This window comes from Pipistrellus hanaki (assembly GCF_964339955.1).
Source record: "Pipistrellus hanaki genome assembly, chromosome: 4".
NCBI classification, from domain to species: domain Eukaryota; kingdom Metazoa; phylum Chordata; class Mammalia; order Chiroptera; family Vespertilionidae; genus Pipistrellus; species Pipistrellus hanaki.
The window spans coordinates 39,263,632-39,289,664 of record NC_140506.1 but is presented as its reverse complement, the minus strand read 5'-3'; the positions used below and the strand labels follow the sequence as shown (position 1 = coordinate 39,289,664).

Genomic DNA, 26,033 nt, shown 5'->3' with positions numbered 1-26,033 from the left:
TGGATTCTAAGACAAGGCCATTTTAGGATGACAGAGTAAGCAGTTGAGAGAGGTCCTACAGTAGACAGTTGAGGAGTGAAGACAGGTTAGTAGATCAGCCTTGGAGATTTTGGAGATTTTGGAGAGGGTGTGTGCAGATGGTCATCATTAGGATGTTATAGAATGGGAATGCTCGGCAGGTGACAAATACTATGCTCCAGGGGCAGTATGGTAAGAAATGGTAAGCGGAGATCTAGGCAAGGGAACTATTGGCAACTAGGGAACCCAACATCAGATATTGAGGATTCAGCTATAGAAATGGAAGTCCAGCGGCAGAACATATCCCCCTCAGAAGTAATATGAGGAAAGAACTTAATAGAATGTTTAGCTTTGGTCTCTGAGACATCGAGATGCTCATTAGGTGGGAACTGAGGCTGGCAGCCCAGCAAATGGAAGAAAGAAATGAACCCTCTTTTGGCACAAGGATTGAGGCTGCATTCTAGTAACTTTGAATCAGTGCTCAGGGTCAGAACGGGGACCGTTAGCAAAATTTACATGGTGGTAATCTTCAAACTATGGTTTCATTTGTTTTTATATTTTCTCTATCCTAGAAATGAACTTGGCTAGGGTCTAGATGGGATTGATAGAACCTTCTGTTAATAGTTAAGGAGCGATTCCTTTATGAGTAAGAGAAAAGCAGAGTTAGAGGTCTGGCAGGCCATTTTCACTGAAGAAGAGATGCTGTATATGCCCTTCTCTCTATGCTTCCCCACTCTGCACTACTGAAGGGGGACACAAGTAAAAGCCACTGAAAGAACTGTGAGACCAGGTAAACCATAGAACCAAGCTTTGTTAAACCTAGAGATACTTTCATTTTTAACCTGATAGACACTTGATGTGATAAAATGGGAGTACTAGCAAATGCATCCTGTGCAACAGATCAAGTACAATTTCCTCTAAGGAGCCATAGAATTCCCTAGTTTCTAGATGCCCTTAAAAATATCCTTCAAAATGAAATAGTTATTTTGGGGGAGAGGTGTTTTTGTTTTGTACTGCTCACATACATTGCCACAAGGTTAGCAACTGAAAGCACTGTAAATATATTAACTCTCGGTTCTGTAGGTCATAGTCTGATATAGTAAGTGTGCTGGTTTCTCTACTCTAGATCTTGCAAGGCTGAAATCAAGGGCTGTGAGCCAGCTGGGTTCTTATCAGGAGGCTCTGGAAAGAATCCACTTTCAAGTTCATGAAGTTTGTTGGTAAAATTCAGTTCCTTGGGGTTTTAGGAGTCAGCCTGGGGCTGCTCTCTCTTCTAGAGGCTGCCGCAGTCACAGGCCCTGGGGTTTGCATGGATATCTTTGGGTGGCTGTTCTGCTTACCACAGAGGAGAAATATTTTTTTTTTCCTCAAAAGGTGACTCATCCAATTTCTCTTGTAAGGTTCCAGTCAGAGTAGTTAAAATACTTAGACTCTCAAGTAGAAGCCCAGGGACTTTTACATTGAATTAACAGTGTAGAAAAAAGACAAACTCTTCCATCTTTGAGTTAAAAAAGGAAAAACAGGGACCATAACAGTAACAGTTACAAACTTGTGAAAGAGGGTACAACATTAATATTACTAACACTTTTTCCTTGTGTTTCTCTTTACACTGTGGTTTTTGAAATATTGTTGAAGGTCACTTTATTAAATGCTTGACTAAAATGTTAGTAGATTGTGGGTGGGGGAGGGATGTTTAATGGAAAAGCTCTCACAGATTGGCCTATGGTGTAGTCATGTGGCCATAATGCAGGCTTATTGCTCTAATAACAATTTACACAACATCAAAAGTTCATATGAACCCAATAAATGCTTCTTGAGGGCTGAACTTATACTAGGTGTATCGGTTAATAATGTGGATTTTGTAATCAAAGAAAACACTATAATTTCAAGAGAAACATCAGAAGTGCTTTATTCAAAATAATGTCCATCGCTAGCTACACATTTCCCCCATCTTTCAGGTAATTTGTGGATACCGTCCCAACAGAACTTTTCTTATTTTGAGGCAAACCCGAAGACCCAGAGACCCAATTTTCCACTTCTTTGTATGTTTTGAAGTGCTGCTCAGAAAGTGCGTGTGCCATCAATCAGAACAAGTGGTAATCTGAAGGAGCAAGGTCTGGTGAATACAGCTGGTGGGTTAATACTTCCCAGGCAAGATCTTTTAATGTGTCTTTAACTGGTTTTGAAGTGTGTAATGGTGCGTCATCATGAAGCAAAATTATTTTGCTGTGTCTTCTGGAACATTCTGGTCGTCTCACGATCAAAGCGTGGTTCAAATGATTATTTGTCGGTAGCAATCAGTATTAATGGTTTCACCTGGTTTTAGAAGCTCCAAATACATCACACCTTCCTGATCCCACCAAACGCAGATCATCATCTTCCTTCCAAAGCTATTTGGCCTTGCAGTCCATGTTGATGGTTGACCTGGATCATCCCATGATTTTGTGCATTTGGGATTCTCAAAATAAATGCACTTCTCATTGCCAGTCACAATTCGATGCGAAAAAAGACTTTTTTTCATGCTATTGAAGCAACATTTTACTGATGACTTTTCTGTTTTCATTTGTCTTTCGTTCATGATGTGGCACCCATTTTCCTTCCTTTAAAATCTTTCCCATTACTTGTAAATGATCGGAAAGTATTTGCTGAGCAACGTTTAATCTTTCTGCAAGGTGTTTTTGAATTTGACATGCATCTTCATCCAATAATGCTTGTAATTGTTGGACTTCAAACTTTTTCGTTTGACCTGGATGTTCTTTGTCTTTCACATTGAAATCATCACTTTTAAAGCGTTTAAACCAGCGTTCACAAGTATCTTGAGATAGAGCATGTTCACAATAAGCTTCCCGAAGTATTCAGCGGTACTTTTCTTCAAAATAATGAATCAAAACTTCCTGCAAATGCTCTATTTTTGGCACAAAATTTGACATTTTTAAGTTTAAAAATATCTATTATGTTAACACCTTCAGAAAGTTTGACATATGAAATTTTGAAGCTTGTTGTCAATACAAAATAGCATACATATCCAATCACATATATATCAACATATATGTAACTCCATCTATTGAGAAAATTCACGTTATTAACTGGTATACCTAGTAAACACAATATATGAATGTTGATAATGGTATCATAAATATCCCCATTTCATTTCATTTTCAAACAGAAACTTTTATGTGCTATTAATACGAGTTTTCTTAATAATTTATAATCATCACTTTGGGGATTATTTACACCAAGTTCAAAATTTTGTGTCATCAAATAGCTTGGCACCTAATATTTGGGGTGCATGTACAGTTATGAAGATATCATTTAGAATGTAATGGTCTCAAAACAAATCCCTTATGTCAGACTATTTTCTTATAATCTATTATTTCTGATTAAAGCTAAATATAGAATTCAGGGAACCAGGAAATATGGCTGCTGTCCTGAAAACTAACAACCGAATCAAAGGCTGCCTCCTGAAGTATTCTTAGAAATGAAATCATCACTGCGTTTATCTGGGTCTTTTTGCATTTCTCTTATACTTAAAACATTTTTTAGCATCAGTAGCTGCTTCCCTTCTGTTTTCTGTAATTTCCCATGCTTCTTGGCTTTCATATGAAAAAGTGTTTTGTAGAAATTACCAGCTAATCACAGCACTCTTTTTTTTCTTCTGCATGGCAAACATCATCTGTAATAGTTAGATCACCAATTCTTAGCCACTTTATATGTTTCAGAGGCATGGAGTCATGGAACAGATGGACATATCTCTGGGTTGGGGGAGGAGGGTGGACAGTGAAGAGATAAAACAAAGAACCTATATACTTATATGCATAGCCCCATGGACACAGACAATAGTGTGATGAAAGCCTGAGGGAGGGGAGGGGCTGGGCAGAGTGGGACAAAGGTGGGGGAAAATGGGAGACATCTGTAATACTGTCAACAATAAAAATATGTATATTTCGCTGAAACCGGTTTGGTTCAGTGGTAGAGCGTTGGTCTGCGGACTGAAAGGTCCCGGGTTCCATTCTGGTCAGGGGGCATGTACGTTGGTTGCGGGCACATCCCCAGTAGGGGGTGTGCAAGAGGCAGCTGATTGATGATGATTCTCTCTCATAGATGTTTCTAACTCTCTATCCCTCTCCCCTCCTCTCTGTAAAAATCAATAAAATATATTTTTTTTAAATAAATAAAAATATGTATATTTCATTTTTTTAAAGCAAATAAAGGACAATGATGTTAACTGTTATATTGCACAGCTTAAAAGAGTCCTTGACAATATATTTTGATTGACTTTGTGAAATAATTTTGAAATCATGAAATTAAATTTAAAGTTATTTTAAGGATTTAGATTGCTAAAATCATCATCTGACAATTATGTCTCACTTTTAAAGAATACCTAGAAAAAAAACATAAGGAACATGTCTAATAAAGAACTCGTAAGATATATTAGCATTTTAGGTATCTTTAAACTATGTAGTCCCCCAGAAAAGTAAAGGAGCCAATGATGGCCCAGCATCTTTACTTCTTGAATTTTAGTTTAGTTGCAAACAAACATTTTTATACCTTTGGGTAGGCAAAATCTTCTTTTATATACTTTTTAGGCAACTAGAATTAAGGAAGAAATCTTATCTTCAAATTATACTAGGAAGTTGCAATAATTCACTGAATCCTGTTTTGGTATTATAAACCTGATCAACATTTAATATTTATTTCTATACATGTACTAGAGGCAAGGATTCGTGCACCAGTGGGATCCCTAGGCCTGGCCTGTGCCCTCTCACAATCTAGTACCCCTCAGGGGATGTCGGACTGCCAGGTTCAGCCCCAAATCCCCATAGGCCAGGCCGAGGGACCCCACCAGTGCACGAATCTGTGCACTGGGCCTTTATTATGCATTTAAGATCTTTGGTTAATCTCTTCCTGCCCTCTCCCCCCCCCCCCCCCACTTCCCTCTGAGATTCATCAGTCTGTTTCATGTTTCCATGCCTGTGTGTTGAGCATCTGCCCCTTGGTGGTCAGTATGCATCATAGCTACTGCTCGAATGGTTGAATGGTCAGACGGTTGCTTAGGCCTTTAGATATATAGATAGGTGAGTGTGGTTTACACATTTGTATCTTTTTATGTCTTTTGTATTGCAAACACAAGTTTCTCTTCTGCAGTTAATTAGAACAATAATGACATCCAGTGTCTAGCTTTTGATACTAAGAACAGCTTCCCTTGACTGTCAAAGGATGCAGATCAAAGCTTTCTTCCCAGATCCACCTTAATCACATACATTTACACTAAAAGAGGATACATGTTAGGTGGTAAATTTTCCTCTTACTCTAATATTCTATATTTAGTCTTTATGCAAGTTTAGTTAAAATGAAAAAAAGAAATTTGCCTTTCAGTTTTTAAAAACTATGAGTGTTGACATATGAAATGATATAGAACAATATCTAGCAAATGGTAGGTATTCAATTAATGTACCCTACATTAAATTGCATGCTTTTGCTTAAAATAGAATAATATATTAATGTTTCATCTTAATGTTTAAGAAATATTTCTTTTACAGTTACATGCTTTATCACATGTTTAGTTATATGCTTTATCAGATGTTTATCAGATGTAAGCAACAGTTTAGATAGCCACATTTACACCTAGATTTCCTCAGGAAATAATCAAACCATTGGCCTTCACTATTAATAACTGTCAGTGCTATAGAATAAACATTATTATTTTATCAGTTTACATACTGGGAGATATATGCTGCAAACATTCTGAGATATTGCATCTTCTTTTGGGATATTAGTACATGAAGGAGTAGGTGAGGGTAGTGCCACAGATCCACTAAATCCAGTGTTTCTTTTGAGCTCTTTTCATAGCAGAACAGTTGGATTTATACTAATCTGTCTTTAGCGTATTTCTGGTTTCTTCTTGACTGTTCTGTGTTTGAATTTGTCTACCCAGGTGGAGAGATGAAATCCATGGTTGTAGAACTGTTGTATATATTACTGCTCTGTGTCAGAATTAAATCTAAAACCTTGATTTGATTACAAACTCTAAAACCAAAGGTTTTTGTACTCCTATCTCATGAAGCCCTAGGATTCTATGAAATAATTTACAAGTGAAGTAGACTTAATTTTTCAACCTGTTTTCTTAATAATCTGTTTATATTAGACTATTATCTCCAAATCTAATTCCTTTCTCTTATTAAGTCTCCTAATTATTCTTTTACACTCACCATGTTATTTTTTACTATCAAATATGTCTTGGCTACTGATTGTAGTCTATCAGAGAGAGAATAAATAATGTGTTGCCAACTATAGGCAGAAACTTAATTTATTTATGACATACAGAAAAGCATAATCTAAAAAGATAGTTCTGTTTTCCAACTTCTACAACTACCATTTTCAAACTTACTGCCTACATATTTACCTATTGTTACTGATGCTGCCATTTTAGATGCCTGTGCCTTAAAGCATTTGTTTAAACCTTTATCATTTTGTTATACTATTTGTTTTTTGTTTTTATATGTCATTCAAATATAACATCTTATTACAGTTCTGTGACTTCAGAAAGTTACCAAATAAGTTAGTCATATACTAAACTAACTGTTGTATCTTCATTTACCTCTGTAGAGGGGGAAATGACCAATATTTGTTCCCGGGGAGAAAAACTTCCCCTCCTGTAGTCTATGATCATCAGTCTTTGGTTGTGTGCCTTCTCTGTAATGATATAGGTTTGTTTCTCCTTTATTCTTTGCAGAGTGCTGCAGCAGCTCCCAGTCCAGTGCTAGGAAACATTCCCCCAGGAGATGGCATGCCAGTAGGTCCTGTACCACCAGGGTTCTTTCAGGTACTCAGAGAAACTCTGCCTAGGAATGTTAAGGCATAGGAACTCCTCTTTGACTTTATTTAAAGATATGAAGGAGAATGAGACTATTTTTATTCTTAAGATAAACATAATGCTGTGCAGCCAACTCTTGATTATTCAAAGACATTAGCCCTTCCTTCCTATATTATTGTCAAAACTTTATTCATTTATTTATTTTGCTATTTCATTGTTCAAGAAGAAAAAAAAGGGATTGAAATGCAAAATAGCCCTTTAAGTGAACTGTGGTAAAGGTTTGGTAGGAGAAGAGGCTAAAGATGAAGTTCTGAAATGGTTTTTAAATATCTAAGTTATCCATGTCTCCAGAGACTAAAGGTAATCAAGATTTGGCTGTACTTTAAAAAAATATAGCTAAATCATAACCTATTTACTTATCAAGATTATAGGCTATATCAAAATATTTGAAAATCATCTTTGTGGCTTTTAAGCTGGAATTTTTATTAATATCATTACATCACATGTTAGTATTATAAAATTTTAATAAGAACTCTTATTTTAGCAATGATGATGGTGATTTAAGACTTTTTAATTTTATGACATCCACATTTTAAATTTGACAGTTTTCAAACCCAAACCAACAAAGATTTTGAAATTCATTTATTTATTTTATTACCTGGTTAATACCACCCTTAAAGGAAATTAGGAAGAATTTAGGAGTTAAAAACTAGAGTTGAAGTCATTATAGGAATTAAATGTAATATGCTATAATAACAATATCTAACACAATAACTGCTTAATGTTTGCCATACTTTGTTCTAAATATTTTATATATATAAACTCTTAATTCTTACAATAATCCTAGATGTGAAATATGTATTATTATCATTGCTATTGCACAGATGGAGAAGCCAAGGCTTGTTAGATATAGCGTTTTGTACAAGATCAGAAAGTAATGGGGCTGGGATTCAAATCACGGCTTTCTGGGCTTTTGTCATTAAATTTTCCTTTAAAGTTTTAGTTGATCATTACTCATAAAACATTTCCAGCTCATTTTTTCTCCCCTCATGCTCTTATTCTCTTGCCAAGTATACATAAAGGGGTAGATTAGGAAGGAAGCCAAATTCTTCCTAGGGTTAAACAAAGTATATAAAACTATACATTTTCATTTTTTATACTTTGTAGAATGAACTATTTTCCCTTTACCTGTCTTCTGCCTTAATCTTAATAAGAGAAGTTAAATGTGCTTTAATTACTTCAATGTGACAAGTAGTTGAGTCCTATTATGAGCCAGGCACTGTGGCAGGCATCTAAAAATGTGTATACATAACATGTATCTTCCTGAAGTTCATTGTCTAGCCAGCGAGGCATTAAAGAGAAATAACTGTAATACAGCAAGATGAGTGCTGTAGCAGGGGAAACGTACAGTTCCGTGATGACCTAGAAGAGAGCCATTAAGTGCCTGAATTGCAGCTAAGAGGGGTTGGGGAAAAGTCGTAAGTGGGAATAGTATAAGCAAAAGTGTGGAGGCATCAGAATAACCCTGTGCAGAGGTGTTCGGAGTAATAGACACAGAAAGTAGAAGGAGCATAGGCAGAAGTTCCTGGACATGATGTTGGAAAGGTACCTTCTAGCACATCGAGAGGGGCCCTGTGTGCCATGTTAAAACGGGAGTCTTTATTCAGTAGGCCTGGGAGAGCTGTCAGACATCTTTTAGAAGGACCTGAATTCAAACTATAGAGTGCAATCAGGTTTGTTAGGCACCTATGATACCATTATATACAAAGCCCTTGCCCTAAAAACAAAAACAAAAACTCGTGGTATGGTTAATGAGAAAGAGAGAGAGAGAGAGAGAGAGAGAGAGAGAGAGAGAGAGAGAGAGAGAGGGAGGGAGGGAGGGAGGGAGGGAGGGAGGGAGGGAGGGAGGGAGGGAGGGAGGGAGACAGAGAGAGAGAGAGAGAGAGAGAGAGAGAGAGAGAGAGAGAGAGAGAGAAAGAGAGAGGGAGAGAGAGGGAGAGCATGTGAGAGAGCCATATAAAATGAACAGAGTGTTCTCTCAGAGCAAATCAGAAGGCCACCAAACCCAATCTTGGGAGGGGCATTTCAGGGAAATAAATGAAATCCAAATTGGCATCTAAAGATGAGTTTGGCAAAGGAGACAGGGAGAGAGAGAAAGAATATTCCAGGAAGAGGAAAAACAATTTCAAAGATCCAGAGTGGAAAGCAGAGAGAACAAATGTAAAAGCAGAGCTTAATTAGCTAAAGGGACAGTGGCTAGTGATGAGTCTCCAGAGGAACCTTGAGGAGCCTTATAGATTAGTTAAGCATTAGTACCTTGATCTTAAGGGTGGCAGTAAGCTATTGAAGGATTTTAAACAAGAGAGAGAGCTTGTCTGTGTTTGCATTTTTAGAAAAATCACTCCAGTTGCCGTGTGTAGCCAGGTTTGCAGTGGGACAAGCCTCGGGGTAGGGAGACTGTTGAGGAGTCTGGTACAGTGATCCAGGTGAAATTTAATGATGGCCTGGACTGCTAGTGTCAGTGAGTGTGGAGAAAGATGAACAGATCTGAGTGACAAATAAATGTGAGATTATGCGTGAAAGAATTCAAGAGTAGTATCTAGTTTCTGGCTCTCACCTGGGCAGATGGAAGTTTCATTTTCTGAGACCACAAATGAGGGGTAGGATTGATGTGAACAGCTGAGGTTTCTGTGGGACCTCCAAGAGATATCTCTTAGGCTAGAGAATTTACAGGTTTGAAGCCTGAGATAATGATCTAGGCTAGAGATAAAAATTGCAGGATTATCATCATATTAAGGGCACTTGAATCCACAGTGCCTTCATTAACAGTCCAAGGGGAAAGTACAGAATGGACAGTGAGAGGGGAAACAACGGAACTCCAAAACCTCTAACACTCAAAAGATGAACAAAGGCAACAGAGCCCAATACAGCGCGGGATGCAGGGGGATCAGTTGGTTGGCTGTTACAGTAGCCCAAAGAAGACAGTTTGTGCACATCTTTAAGAGCAGTGGCATTTACGTAGTCTAGTTGCTAGACCTTTGGTTTTCTTAACTGAAACTATTGAAAGCTAATTGGAAAGGAAGCAGCAATTCATAGTGGTGTTTGCTAGGTCTCTGTTGGTTAACCAAATTAGGAGTAGAAAAGAGCTGGAGGAATCAAGAATGAATCTGAGGCTCAGCCGGCGTGGCTCAGTGGTTGAATGAAGACCTATAAACCAGGAGGTCAGAGTTTGATTCCCAGGCAGGGCACAGCCCTGGGGTTGCAGGCTTGATCCTCAGTAGGGGACGTGCAGTCTCTATTGTCATTGATGTTTCTATCTCTCTCTCCCTCTTCTTCTCTGAAATAAATTTTTAAAAAAAATTTTTTTAAAATAATGGATCTGAGTTTCCAACTTTGGGCCTCTGGAAAATTTTGATTTCTTTATCTGACTTAGGAAAGGTGGGACTTAGAAAAAGTATTAGATATGTTTGAGTTTGATTCATGTCATCCCTCTATTCAAAGAGACCATTCTAGCTAATCCTAAATACTCTTTTCCTGTTCAACGGGGTGAAATATGTCCAGTTTCCCTAGGAATGTCTTTCTGAAATATTGAATAATTCAAACTATCAATGTTTTTTTTAAAAAAAATAAGATGTATCTTTTGGTACATATGGGATCAGACTACTCAAGTATTTCCTAAATATCAGCATTGGTTTCCTGCTGTGATTGGGCCCTACTTCAGCATGATTCTGGCTATCCCCTTTGTTAGGGAATACTAGCTGCCCTCTCTGAGTAGAAATAGCAACAAACAATTATAATTCAAGTTCTAACACCGGTTTCTAGTCCAGTTACAAAAAAATATTAAACTCTGGTAGTTACCTAGAGTATGAGAATAGTTTCAAATCCCCATCCTTAGTGAAGAAGTGTAGAGCTTATTTGGGGGCAGCTGGAATGGGACTAGAGCAGGGAAGGATTGAACCTATTAGAATTTTAATGAAATAAAGAGAGAATTTGATGCTCACTTGGGCAGCACACATATTAAAATTGGAACGATACAGAGAAGATTAGCATGGCCCCTGCGCAAGGATGACCCGCAAATTTGTGAAGTGTTCCATGTTTAAAAGAAAGAAGAATTTGTAACTAGTATATAAAACTCTGAATTTAGTCGTTTGGAGCTTAACTTACTATGTGATCATATCATAAGAAGTACATTAAAATATTTCTCCTAAATAGATAAACATACTTCTTTTATCCACATTACAAAACAGGCCCCTTTTTTTCTATTTCTAACTTAAATACATTACCAAGTGGAATTATCACAAACTAAATTTGTGATTATGTAACAACTCTATTTGAATAATAGCAATTAAACTCTAAAATGAATAATTATGATTAATACCTCATACATTGAACAAGTTTATCCTGGAAGATTAGTGTCTTTCTATTTGTGACAGATATTAACATTGTTCATACTTACACTTTGATGTTTTTATTGAAATGGGAGAGCTTCTGTTGTTGAATAGGAAACCAATTAAGTAAAAATCAATGGGAATAGTTTGACATACAAAGGAGATATCAATTTAGTAAAATAAAGCCATTTAAAGTAAGTCACATATATTTATTTACTTTGAGTCTTTCATCAAAGGAATAATTTATATACAAAACCCTATAAATTCTCAAAGGAAGTGTTCTACCATGGAACTGGTGAAGGATTTTAGAGCAGCTTTCTTAAGTTGGGAAGTCTTGCTACGGGAGTCAGAGGGAAGGAGATTTTCTTAAATTTCTACCAGGCTTCAAACCTAAATGTTTGTTGGCCTGTGTGTTCATTTGTCAATATTAGTGGGAGAAAATACAGTATGGTGGTACCATGAACATATGCGTAGTGGACTCAGTGCACTCAGAACTGAGTTTGTAATCTGCCTCTCTTGTCCCTGCGCTAGAATCTTATTCAGAGGTTTCACTGTATACTAGCACATCCGAATTATGTATTAAAAGCATCAATCTGCTATTATTCATTCTCATAGCATTCTTACTAAAAGAGAGACAAAGTTTGATTCCTATAATTTTATTGCCTAGGCAGCAGTGTTCCTTTAACCAATTAGATTTTCTTCTCAGTCATGTATAATAATCAAAATAGTTTAGTAAAATGCATAAAAGAAAAAAAAGTTCTCATTCTTTTATGCTTTAAAAAATTAAGAGTATTAACTTTTTTTACCTTATGAAGTACTATAATTTTATAGATTTGAGTAACAAGAAAACTTCTCTGGTGAATTTTCTATAACTTGTGCCACATTAAAAAATAAAAAAGAACATTTCTTATTTCAACCAAAAAAAAATTGGAGGAAGGGGATGAAAATACTTTTTCCCTTACTTTCTTCTTTTTATCATAAGAAAACTTTTAAGAAAAAAACTATATCTTTTTAAAAAACTTTAAATATGTTTTTATTGATTTTAGAGAGAGGAAGGGAGATAGAAACAACTAGAAACATGCATTGGTTGCCTCCTGCATGCCCCCTACTGAAATCTAGCCCAAAACTTGGGCATATGCCCTGACCAGGAATCCAATCAGTAACCTCTTGGTCCATGGGTCAATGCTCAGCCATGGAGCCACATTTGCTGGGCCTACATGTTGTTTTTATCATTCTACTAAATAAATATATAGTATATATAAAACCTCAATATAATATTTTAATAAATACTGATGTAGATATCTTTGAGCATAGACCTACTATGGGATATACTTGTAAATATCTAATTTTGATCTTTGTATAGCCTTTTGTTCATTGTCACCATATTATGTTTTATTTTGATTTTCATCTTGATAATTTAGTGTATTCTAGTCCCTGGATCTTTAGTTTTCTTGTAACTGAAACTGTTGCAAACTAATGGTCAGTTGATGTTGGGTTGTAAATTTAAGGCTTTGACAAGAATAAGATTATAAATACTTGTTAAAGATAATGGGCACCAAGTAATTTAGTTTCATACTAAGGTGGTCATTCATGTTTTAAAATCGGAATTGATCGCAACTCTGATGAGGCAGGAAACATGTAGCGGCAGGTTTGTAAGGCATGTTTTCTTCACAGGCATGATGTGAGCAATGGTAAAGCTGCCTTGCCATCTAGTGGTGGTTTGCAGATGTCTCTACTCTGCAGGGTATGTTTTCCAAAGGTTTTATTTTTAGCAAGACTGCATTGTAGCAGGCTAACCTAACACTTTGGCATAGTAATAACGCAATAAGAACAAAAATTAGAGAGAAATGCCCCCCTTTCTCCTCAGTGGTATTATTGATTAGAAAAAGCTCAATATAAATCACAATGAAGATGAAAACAAAGCTTAGCTTAGGGTAATGGTCTTAATATGTTAAAAGAAAAGAGTTCAAATGAATAAAAAATGAGAAAAATGGTTATTTTAGATTAAATGGTTATGTTAGATTACACTTGGAACCGAAAAGGAAAAACAGAAAGAAATGTTTTTGCAAGCCCTGGTTAAATGCTTCTGGCCATCTATTTATTTACCTATTTCTGGAAATAAGCCCTGCATTTTGATGATACCTTCATAACCAAGTATTCCCACCTGCTCTGCTACTCCAAAACAGACTGAAAATGCAGCTATTTTATTATCAGTGGCACCTGTTTACTGGATTATGTGTACACACATAGTTAAATAGTCTACATGCTTTCTCAGTTCCCTTCTGTTGTTATTAATCTTCATATTGTCTTCACTCCCAATGGTTTGTTTGTCTTTCCTCTTTCCTTCCTGACCACGGCTGTTTCAGAAATCAGTCTTGGGAAATACTCTAACCTCGGGAACCGCTCCCTTTTCCTCTCCCAGAAGTTGTAGATACTATCTTTGATCTTAGATAACAAACTAAATGATTAGTTCTATCAATAATATCTTTTCTTAGTTTGAATAAATAGGATACTGAAAATCCCAAGCAAAACTGACTTATTGAACTAACACCACCAATGCATATATAGTTTTAAAATCCCAACATTTAAAACGGCATTTCTCAGAACTAAAAGCACCAGGAGTTAGAGAATGGAGGTGGGAAAGCTTACTTACTTATCAAAGTTCAAGAAATAGAAATTAAGTTTAATTTTCTTACAAAGGTAATTTTGAAACTTTAAAGGGCAGAGATTCTAAATATTAAAAATAGAATAGGTCTCTCTCTAGTATAAAGAAAAAAGTGGCATAACAGCTGCTGGCTTTGATAATGCTTTCCTGCAGTTGTGGTAATAGTTTTTTCTGGCCTCAACTATTGAAATAAATTAAAACTGCTCTGTTTGAGCACCTAAGTGAGCTTTTTAACAAATTACAGTTTCAAACAACTGAAGTCCTAGCAGCAGTGACTGGACGGACAGACAGCCGAGGAGGGAGAGTCGGGCTTAGCATCTTTACTGGGATTTCCCCATCACGATGGAATTAAATAGTTTTCTCTCAGAAATCCTTCTTTTTTGTTTATGTGTTTCTCCTTTGGAGGGAAAAGTTGGCTTGGCCATCCTAGACCAATATTGGTTTTGCTTTCACTTTCATGCTACAGGTGTCAAGACATTTAATATTAAACAATAAAATACCATATTTTAAAATTATACCTGTGGTGAGAGCTAATCTATTTTTCACATAATTTGAAATTACAGTTTCTCTTTTGAAAAATATCTAGCTGAAGATTTTCCCAGAATGCTAAAATTTTCATTAGAGCGCCAACATGCAAAAGCTATTTGTAACACAATTTTATTTTTATTTAAGGTTGGTTATAGAAATAAAAATGGTCTATTGTTTGAGAAATTAAAGATAAGGAAAAATATAAATTTCCTATGTAGGTGGGATAGATTTGTCTTAAGTATATATTAGAATGCTTTCAACTTTTTAAAAAAAATGGCTTATCATTAGGTCGTACTCAGGAATAACTTATTTTATATTCTGTATCTGGGGTCCCCAAAACGTGAAAGCCAGATTAGTGAATATTTTAAACGCACATCTCCTCAATTTTGTTGTTGTAGTGAAAAAGCAGACATAGGCCCTATGTAAACTAATAAGCATGGTTGTTCCCGTAAAACGTTCTTTACAATGACGGGGGGGGGGGAGGGGGGGGGGCAGAGCTGGCCCAGGAGCCATGATTTGCCCCCTCCTGTTCTATAGGAATATGGTCACTACTCGATAGCCTGTAGAGACCCAGCGGGCGGGGTCCGGAGCACTTTCCCCAAGTGTATCCTGTGCACTGCGGGGGTGAGAGTCCTGGGAGCCTCCCACTCCCAGTGTGTCCAAGTTCTTGGGAGTGGTGGTGTAGGACTAGAAATCCTTTTTGTTTTGTGGTTTTGCTTTTAAAAGACAAATCGTACAAACTGAAATTTGAGAACCATTGGCTAAGATTGCTGAGAGCATTCAGCAACAGATATCGCTGCGCCTCCCACCCCCACCTACTGCAGTAAACAAGGTAAATAGAAAGCCCTGCCCACACAGAACTCAGGGTCTACTAAGGGAGACAGTCAATAAACAAAATAAATATTTTAAAACATATGATATGCTGGATAATGGTTAGGGCTAGGGAGAAAAATGAAACCGAAAAGGAAAGTAGGCAACCTTGCAGAAATTTTGGGTAGAGTGACCAAAGCCATGTAAGTAAAGACTCAAAGGAAATGAAGGAATGCATTGCATTCCATATCTGGGAGGAGGGTGCTAGGCAGAGGGACAGGAAGGCATAAAGCCCCTGAGTTCAAAGCATGGCTGGCTTTTGGCAAGGACAAGAAGGTCTGGGTAGCTCAAGTGGAGTGTCAGCTGGGAAGAGTTAGATATGAAGGTCCTAGATAACAGAAATCCTTATCAGGTAGTCTTTATAGGTCATCGTAGGGATTTGGGGTTTGACTCTGATTAGATTTGAGCAGGGTTATTGTGGCTCTAAGTCCAGAGTAATCTGTAGGAAGGAAGGATGAGAACAGGGAGACCAGTGTGCAAAATTCTGGCAAGAGATTATTATGGCCTGGACTAAGAGGGTAGCAGTGGTAAGAAATGAGCCAACAGATTTTGGTGATGGTTGGGACTTGTGTTATGAGGGGAAAAGGTGATGGCAAGGGTTTTGGCCTGTTCAGCTGGAAACATGGATTTGATATTTCTCACGTAGGTAAAACTTCAAGAGGAGGTGTGAAGGGAAATAAGAAATTTAATTTTTGAACTTAAGATTAAGATAGCTATTAGATATTCACAAGAGGTTGAATAGGAAACAAGGTATCAAAATTTGGAGTTTTGCCGAAACCGGTTTGGCTCAGTGGTAAAGCGTCGGTCTGCGGACTGAAGGGTCCCGGGTTCGATTCTGGTCAAGGGCATGTACCTTGGTTGCGGGCACATCCCCGGTAGGGGGTGTGCAAGAGGCAGCTGGTCGATGTTACTCTCTCATCGACGTTTCTAGCTCTCTCTCTCTCTCTCCCTTCCTCTCTACAAAAAATCAATAAAATATATATTTTTTTAAATTTGGAGTTTTATATTTAAGGCTTGGGCTAGAGATGTAATTTGGAGAGCCATTAGCATATGGATGATAGTTAAAGCTGTGAGCCTGGATAACATCACCAAGATAGTGAGTATAGCTAGAGATGGGAGCTCTGCAAGGATCCCCCACACTCTGATGTTAAGTCAGGGAGATGAGGAGGAGCCAGCAAAGAAGAATGAGAAGGAGCAGCCCAGGAGACTGGAAGAAAACCAGGCAATGGGTTATCATGGAAGCCAAAAGAAAAAAGAAATGTTTCAGGGAGAGAAATGATCAGCTGCTGATAGTCCAAGTTGGTTGAGGACTGACAGTTGACTACTGTCTTTAACAAGGTCATTGGTGGCCTTGATAAGGCAGTTTCAATAGAGTGATGGGGATGAAACCCTCATAAAAGTGGACTCAGATAAGCTGGAAATAAACTAGAATCAACAAGTATGTCAACTCTTTCAAAGAGTTTTGCTCTAAAGGGAAAGAGAAAGGAGGCACTGGAGGGAGATCAGGGAGGTCAGAGAAATGCTGCTGGGAGTGAAGGGTCAGCTGTCATAAACTGCTCATCCCCAACGAGGGGCCGCTCTGCTGGCACCCCTGGGAAGAGAGTGTGGATAGCCATTGCCAGGTGTCATCAATCTACCAGCAATCGGGTATAACCTGGACTCCAAATTATAATTCCAGGGAATAGAGTAATCAGATGTCCTTTGTGCACAGTAGGATACTCATCAAGTAAAAATAATTGATTACTTAGAATTCTCCCAAATGTGAATATCGTCTTTTGTCCTTTTTTTTATCCTATAAATGATTTCTGACATTGCAAACACTTTTGACATCTGTAAATATTTTTTCTACTTGAATTTGTCTTATAAATTTTATTGTGTACATGTATCTACTTAAGACACACGTATTCCAAAATGTATATTTTAAATTGGAGATGGAGAAATAACTTTAGTTTGTACAAGTTGAATTCTCTCATCTTGCTAATTTTTATACTTTTTAACATTAGTCACATTAGTAAACTCTAGTTTCAAATGATTTTTTGGTGCATTAGTAATTTAGAAAGTCTTTCTGTTCTGTAGAAAGACCATTTTACATAGTTTAGACATGAGTAATTTCAAATATAGACTCTGTGTTTACAGGTAAATAACCTAGTGAATATGAGAGTATCACATTATTTCTAAAGAAAATAAAAATATACAAGGGGTGAACAAAAGTAGGTTTATAGTTGTGAGTACTACACGAAACAGAGTTTATTTTCTGTTATTTATTAATTATTATATTATTTATTTGTATTACAACTGTATACAATTTTCCCCACTCCTGTATACAATCTGCCACTTGTATCAGAACACCAACCCCATAGGATAGTTTTTTTTTAACAGATGTTATCATTTGTTAAAGTAGAAATTTTCTTAGCATATCATGATGTTCAAGGGATCAAGCAAAGTAGCATTTTTCTTTTGGTACATTTAGGTAAATGACCTCTCTCACACACTTGCACCTGGAATGAGTTTAGATCAGTGGTTCTCAACCTTCCTAATACCGTAACCCTTTAATACAGTTCCTCATGTTGTGGTGACCCCCAACCATAAAATTATTTTTGTTGCTACTTCATAACTGTAATGTTGATACTGTTTTGAATTGTAATGTAAATATCTGATATGCAGAATGTCTTAGGTGACTCCTGTGAAAGGGTCGTTGGACCCCAAAGGGGTCACGACCCACAGGTTGAGAACTGCTGGTTTAGATGGACGTCTGACTATAAAATAAAAAAAACAAAGAAGGGTGCACTTTTGCATTCTTTAATGAAAAATTAAGAGTGGCTTAAAAATTAATTGTTTTAACTTCTTTTTTGGTTGAACCAGTGATAATTTATCCTAAATTATAAATCTCAAATATTTCTTTTCATACCCATAGTGTTATTGTTTTTTAATACACCAAGGTCGATCTATTCTTTTGACTTCAGTCAGTAGTGGGAGGCAGCACAGAGCTACCGTGTTTCCCCGAAAATAAGACATCCTCCGAAAATAAGACCTACTTACAGGTTTCCTTCTGAGTGAAATATAAGACATCCCCCGAAAATAAGGCCCCCCCTAGGCTAATCATGAGAGATTTGGTCCACTGATTCTGAAAGAAATGGAGTCACAAGAAATTCACCAGGAAATTCAGGAATTGCATTATTATGATGATGTTCCAAAAAATGATGACATGATTGTCATTGAATAAATGAGTAAATTCTTGATACTGTAGGATTCACAGTTTGTCTCATTTATGTTGACAACTACCGTACTACTGTACCATATACAGGTAATAAATTTCCTTTATTTTCATTTAACAATACATGTGTACCATATTCTTCTTCATGGAAAAATAAGACATCCCCTGAAAATAAGACCTAGCGCATCTTTGGGAGGAAAAATTAATATAAGACACTGTCTTATTTTCGGGGAAACAGGGTAACTTAGTGTACTTGTCCCCCGGACACCAGAAAAATGTGTCTGTGTGTGTTTGTGAGAATAAATTAATCTAAAACAAAATATTAAAGTTTTTGTAGAATATTGTCAAACTTACATAGTTTATTAGACCAGCAGCCAGCATAATCCCCATTCACAAACCACAAGTCCATTGTCACACACCTATATCTAATATATAGTAATGAAGGCTTCAGAAATAGAATGTTTTTGAAAAGGCCCATAATGTAAATTAGCAATTTTGATGCTTAGACTAAATCCATGTCAAAAGTATAACTCAATGCTGAATTCCCAAAATAACATCTAGGAAACTGGATCTGTTAATATTTTGCAGTGACTTTATGAGTTGCTTTAATTGTGTTGATGATGATAGAATATCTAAGATGTATGAGACATAAACTACATATTTATGCTTATCAGCAGAATATGCCAGCACAAGTATGTCATTTTGTGAGCTAAATTAGTTTAATACTAGTTGGAATTAAAATGTGTTAATCAAGAGTTTCTTATTCACTGGGGTGTCAGTAATGTCTGATGGAGATTTTCATGAAAAACAGAAAAGAAATCAGACCAATTAAAATACATAAATTGTAAAGTAACTTTGACAAAATTCATTTGCTGCATAATTTAGACTTCATTACTTTTCTACAAAAAAAAAGAACTCATGAAGAAATCTCACAAAGTATCTCATGGAATTACAAATATAAAAATATGTGAATGTTCTTACTATGTATAAGATGTCTGAAATGAAATGTTAAGTCACAACATTCTATAATGATTTTTCAAAATAATATTCTCAGTAGCACATGACTTTAAGAAACAACACACTTAAGGAAAAAAAGATTGTCTCCTAAGGGAAATATAGAATAGCAAAGTAGAAAATAGAAATCTATATAGAAAATCATGCATAGCAAAAAGAACTGAGCATTAACTAAAAAAAGAAAAAAAATGGACACAGACTGAATAAAAAGTAATATTTAGTTTTTTTAAGTTTATGTTTTTGGGTAAATCTTACAGTGAATTATTTGTATTAACTTTCCAGGACTATAGGTAAATTATCAAAACCTGTTTTATTTATCATTTTCTAAAATTATGTTGGGGAGTTTTTTCCCTTGAAAGATATTAGAATAATTTTTGTCACAGAGTGTGTCTTATTCCCTTCTGTCTGCTTAAAACAGTACATCCGAAATACCAGAAGAAAGATTAAATGTGTCTAAAGCCATGACTGCCCAGGACCAAATAATCTAGATATTTGATCTTTATGTAATTAATGGAATTACTGAAGATAACCCATATTTTCTCAGGCTCTATATCACTTTGTACTTTGTGTTTCTGCCTAAAAGCTCATTAATTTTTGGCAAATAACCATTTTGGAAACAGATTTTTGGACTCAAGATGGTTATGTGCTAAAGACAATTTGATATGAAGACAGCAGAATGTTTAATGTTCTTACTCAAATCTGAGCCTTTTTTTTTTTTTTTTAATGGAAAGAAAATATATAAGCTGGGAGGAAAGGGAAAATTTTCCCTGTTCTTTTGGCTGGTCTAATCAAATTGGCATGAGACAGATTAACAAATGAGAATAACCCAGTTTACTACATATGTAATAAAGGGTTTCATAACAATACAAGACCTGAGGAAGCCAGGCAGTTGGGTCTTACATGTCATATTGAGCTAAGGCGAAGGAGGCGGGCGAGGGCGTCATGGCTTGAGGCTCCACAAGGGAGGAAGGCAATCCACAATTCCCACGGAGATGGAAAATAAATGTTTGGGCCATCTTTAACAATGGGACAAAAGGACTTTGATCAAAGGGACCTTGCTAGATTCCTCCCTATCGCATAACTACTTCTTATTAAACTTACCTCTGTGTCCCATTGTCCCTATTGAGAGCTCCCTCCTGGAGCAGATCCTCTAAGTTTCTTTTAGGCAGTTAGGGGGAAGGTCAAAGGTTCTTCCTGAGTCTCAGTTTCTTAAAAGTAACCAGCTCAAAATGATCAATACCGCAAAGAGGCATGTTTTGGAGTGGCAAACTTTGCTCCCTGTCAGCTAACACATGTTTCTGAGACCCAAGAATTACAGCTTTTTGAGAGTTTAGTCTACAAAGACTGTTTCGTGTGAAAACACAGCACTTTATGAGACAAACTGTGAGATAAGCTGTTATATGGAGTTCTTATCAGTTTTCATGGCTGGCCTATGCTTCAGAAAAAGATCATGAAGGTACCATACTTCCTTTGCCAAATCATACATAAATTAAGCTGACGTTCTTTTTTGCCAAAGAGTTGTGACTAAATATTAGTGCTCTATAAAACTGCCTAAGAATTATCATTTTAAACTCTGACACCCCAGAAATAGTAAGATAAACCTGAAAGCAGTAGAACAGAATAAAAGGCCTTATTACACATCTAAATTGTAAGTTCTCTTATATGTTGTTGCAATGTATGTTGTAATTATAACTCAGTATCTTCTTGGTCTCTCCAACACTCATTCATTGCCTACTTTTATCAGGTCCTCTGAAAGATATAACGTACCCTACTTAAGCAAGCAGAATTTCTCCCTCTCTACATATTTTATAAGCATTTCCAGGTATACTATGCCAATACTGTGGCTTACAGTTTATAATATCAATAGATACTAGCTGTTTTTAATGAGACAATAAACTGGTCAGGTGAGATTTTATACATGAGAACCAAGCTTTATTTCATCTTTTGCTGGTTTTTACAGTCTTCCATCAATGTTGCTCATTCACTGGGTCAGTGAGCCAGCTGTGGAACCAACCAAATATTTACTGAATGCTACTCTGTGTATGCTCTCCCAGAATGTGCTGCTTCCTTCCTGAGCCCCATTAGAAGTTATCACATTATAATGAACAGTTTGATTATAATGGTGATACTCCTCTAATAATACCACATTCATTTACCACCATTCCCCACCCAGTTTCTACTACTCTCTGTCGGCATTGGACTTTCAAAACACAGACTAAAGACTACATATATTATCAAAGCTCCCCCCCACCCCAAATGTTTAAGAAAAGAGAGATAAAGCGTAGTGAATGTATTTATTTCAATTGTCACATTTCTTTTCCTCCAGTAAATCCAGATCACATGCTAATGAGTGCTTTATATGCAAATTAACTCGCTTACCTGAAATACCATTGCCTCTTCAGCTTTTCGTGGTTGAGTGGTAGCCACGGTAAAGAATTCTACATTAAGGGAATGGTTGCACAGTTGCTGGGAGGCCTAGGAAGAAGCGTGAAGTCAGACAGTTTGTTTGTGGTCACTTGGTTGTAAGAATGAAGTGTGTGTACCTGCCTTTATTCTATAAATGTATTGCTGTAGCAGAATATCACAGTAAGAAAACTGAAGTGCTGGTTAAGAAATTTGGTCTGTTGTACATGAAATAAGCTTTTAAACTCTACAGAGTAAAACTTTCTATTCTACAAATGTGTCAAAAGGCATACTCAAATAAAATTATAAAATTCCAATTTTACTATAATTGTACAATAAAGAAATTGTAAAACTTCAAGGAAATTTTTATTTGTTTTGAAGTTCATATTTTTTTTTAAACTTGGTAATTGTATAGTATTTCTTTTAGTCATTTAGAAAAATGTTATTCATTATTCTTTTCAAAATTAGAAGCAAATTGCACATGAATAATTTTTGTCCTCAAAAAAGTTCAAAGTTACTTTGAATTACATAAATTGTGCATAATTATATATTTTAGAATATACCTCAGACTTCCAAATTTTCAGAAGCTTAAACTAAATGCTACATTTGTTCCCTCTAAAGAAGTTAGTGTTATTCTTCTCTTCATCATTGATATGTTCTAAATTATGCTCATAAAATAAAACATAGTATATAGAAAGTGGTTAAATGATTGGTACTTTAAAAAAAACTTTTATTTTTTAAAGACTAAATTTTTTCTTTATCCATTTGTTCTTAAACCCTAAGAGTTAAAGGGTTTCTAAAGTCATGTTGAAATATTTAAAATAAGATTTAAGGTGATTTATACATTGCTTCATCAATTTTACGGATCTAGGAAATATCAATTTTATTTTATGGATAATCTAGAGGCCCGATGCATGAGAGGGGTTCCTTCAGCCTGGCCTGCCCCCTCTCACAGTCCGGGAGCCCTCAAGGGTGGGAGGCGACCCTGTGATAAGGGGAAGGTGACGCTCCCCTCACACTTCTGCTGCTGCAACTACCAGCAACTACAAGCCTTGGCTGGCCCTGGTTGCCTCAGCCTCGGGCGGCCTTGGGTGGTTGGGGGGCTGAAGGGACTGGGCATCACCATCTTGTGGTTCTGGGTGCTCCCTATTTGAGGGAGGGGCAGTTAATTAGCATATCCCCTTCTCATTGGCTGTGGGCTCTGCCATCTTTGCGACAATTAGTATGTTCCTTCTTTATTAGATAGGATTACATTTTGCCACCTCACATTAAGATAATGACTGCCTGATACAGTTTTGTGCTCTTTCCTCTGAAGTGGGTTTTCTATATATCAAGGCACATGTCTCCTTGCAGTGTACTCTATGCCAATGGTGTGAACAGAGTGCTAAGGAAGTAGAGAGAAAGGAGCCTAGGAAGGTTCTTTAAAGAGGCAGTGACATTTAAACTGGCCCTTGGAGGATTAGTAGAAATTTACTTGGCAGAGAAAGGAGAGTACAGAGTATTCTCAAGAAAGAGAGACTATTCTGCTGTGGATAAGTCATATTTATTGGGTTTTTTAAAAGCTATTAATGTTAGAAAATGTTAACAACATTTGAGCAATGTAAGATGTCTACTTTGATCTTGTAAGGAGTTAGGGTCTAAAAATGGTCCTTATCACCTGTAATTTCAGTACTGGTAAATTATTTATGAAACCATTCCTTGGAGGGAGGTCTGGGATCTTCATAGAAGGAAAGAATTGTCTGAGAAATCTATCTCCAACTAGTGTAGAGAAAGAGAAAGACTGGTCTCTTCTGATCTAGGAATTGAGATAAAACACTAAGTTGCTTATGGAAGACCATGTAAGAGGGAGACTACTACTTCCCACTAGCAGAAAGGGCACTGAAGAAAGGAAAATGTCTCTTTAGAAAATAGAATTTAGAAAAGCAGCAGTGGCCCTAACTGGTTTGGCTCAGTGGATAGAGCGGCAGCCTGCACACTCAAGGGTCCCAAGTTCGATTCTGGTCAAGGGCATGTACCTTGGTTGTGGGCACATCCCCAGTAGAGGGTGTGAAGGATGCATCTGACTGATGTTTCTAACTCTCTCTCCCTCTCCCTTCCTCTCTGTAAAAAAATCAATGAAATATATAAAAAAAATAAAATAAGAAAAACAGAAGTGTAAAAGTCCATGTATAATTCTTAATATAATGGAAACTAATAATCTTTTAAAATTGAATGACATTTATGCTGAAATAAGTTATGATTATAAATGTTGTGTTTTCTTTAAAAGACTATTTTGAATAAGTGAGATGGACACTTGATTTGTATTTGTTTGTCTTCATCCCTTTCATTTTGTCATAAAATATTTATTGATTTTTCTGACTTTGTATATATTTTTATTTACTTTGAGTTATCCCATTCATTCTGGGAAGACAACGTAAAAATGTAGGAACAAGGATTTGTGCCTGTAAATGTAGTTTCCATATGTCACAGTGCTAACTATACTACTCTCTCATATAAAGAATCTTACTCCATGAATTTTGTCTTATTTGGGAAGCTTTTTAATAGGTCTATAAATTAGGGATGATGTAATATAACTTTTGAGGGAAGGCACCAGATTGAAATATTATTTTCTTCGAGTTTTCATCGATACTTGCCATTTGGTAAAGAGAACATTCTATTTGTTCCAGATTAGTGGACTGATAGTAGAAAACAATTTTCCCAGAAAATTATTTCTCCTATTAATTACAAGACTGTGAACCTTGAAAAATTTTAAGCAGAGGACAGTGATCTTTATCTGCTTTATTCACTGATATGTCCAACCACTAGAACAGTGCCTTTGTAGGTATTTAATAAATATTTGTTGAATGAACTAATCTCAAGCACACCTTTTAATCAATAAGTACAGCTTTTTAAATTATCCCTATTGACCTTTGCTCTGAACAAAGAGCATAATTGTTTGTTGGAGTATTTTTTTTTTCCAACTGGGTTTTCCTTTCCTCTGAAAACCATGAAAATAAGTTTTCCCAGATCCTCAATAAACGTGGTTTGTGTCTTAGGAGCATAGCTTATGATCTCACCCCTCCCCCTCTCCCCACTCCCACACACTTGAAATACTTACAGATATTATTATACAATATACTAATATTTATACTTAAAGGAAATGCTGGGAATAATCAGCACAGAATCATGGGTTTTATTTCGTTGGTTTCTCTAAGGGACTTTAGAGATCAGTCCAACTCTCTCATTTTAAGGTTGAAAAAACTAAAGTGCTGAAAGGTTATTGGCTCAGGCCTCTCTGTTATTAGTGGGAGTGCAAAAGCTAGAATCCAGAGCTTTGACTTCTAGTCAAATGTGTTTTGCACACACAGAAATAACTTTTTCAAGGGGAAGACTTTCCTAGTTAAAATGTTGATTCACCTCATGACTCCTTTATGCAAGTATTTGATGCCCAAACTATTAAAAAAGAAAATTTTGTACCAAATATAAAGAGTAAGCACATTTCATAGCCAAGGACTTTTTTTGAAGAACCTACTCTTCTGAGGTTATTAAGGTAGAGAGCATTCACATCTGTCAGTAGATGGACTTTATATTGTTACAGGAAATCTCTTAGATTAATATTTTACCATAAATGATTTAAATTTGTTTTACTATCTTAAATTATATTTGAAAATAGATTAATTTCTGAACAATGAAGTACAAATATCCGTATAGAATATTCTCAGTTGCTAGTATACAAACTCTTTTGGGTTCTGTTGCTGTGTCATTACTCAGCAAGTAAGCAGTTGAGGACGTAGGTGGTTAACAGATAACTTCATGTAAGGATCAATCTGAATATTAAGAGCTTATGTCACAACAGCACTAATTTAATATTAAAAAAATGCTTTATAGCCTAAATATGTTAGGATTTTATTTTTCAGATGCTACTTTTAAAATAGCCCTGGGAAATATATGTAGCCATGAACTTCAGACTTAATTTCTAAAAATGTTTCTAGAAAATACATTATAAGTGTGGAATTTAATTATATAAAGTACTATAAATCTGGCTCGCCCAAGCCTTTGTTAAATTGACTTATTTATATTAGTTCATTCTTAATATTTTACTTTATAATATTCAACACTTTATAGTTGATAATTTGCTTA

General features: G+C 36.1%; 1 protein-coding gene across 12 annotated transcripts in view; it reads left to right on the top strand.

Annotated features, from left to right (window-relative positions):
* The window catches only part of SSBP2 (single stranded DNA binding protein 2), a 209,906-nt gene that overhangs the window by 127,548 nt on the left and 56,325 nt on the right, over window positions 1-26,033 (top strand). For 8 of the 12 annotated variants that reach the window (XM_084881326.1, XM_084881328.1, XM_084881335.1 and 5 more), the window contains exon 5: window positions 6,752-6,841. The exons of the other annotated variants lie outside the window; for them this stretch is intronic. In XM_084881326.1, coding sequence (XP_084737452.1) covers window positions 6,806-6,841 — 36 coding nt within the window. In that variant the 5' untranslated portion in view covers window positions 6,752-6,805. The remainder of the gene's footprint in view (window positions 1-6,751; window positions 6,842-26,033) is intronic. 12 annotated transcript variants of the gene reach the window in all.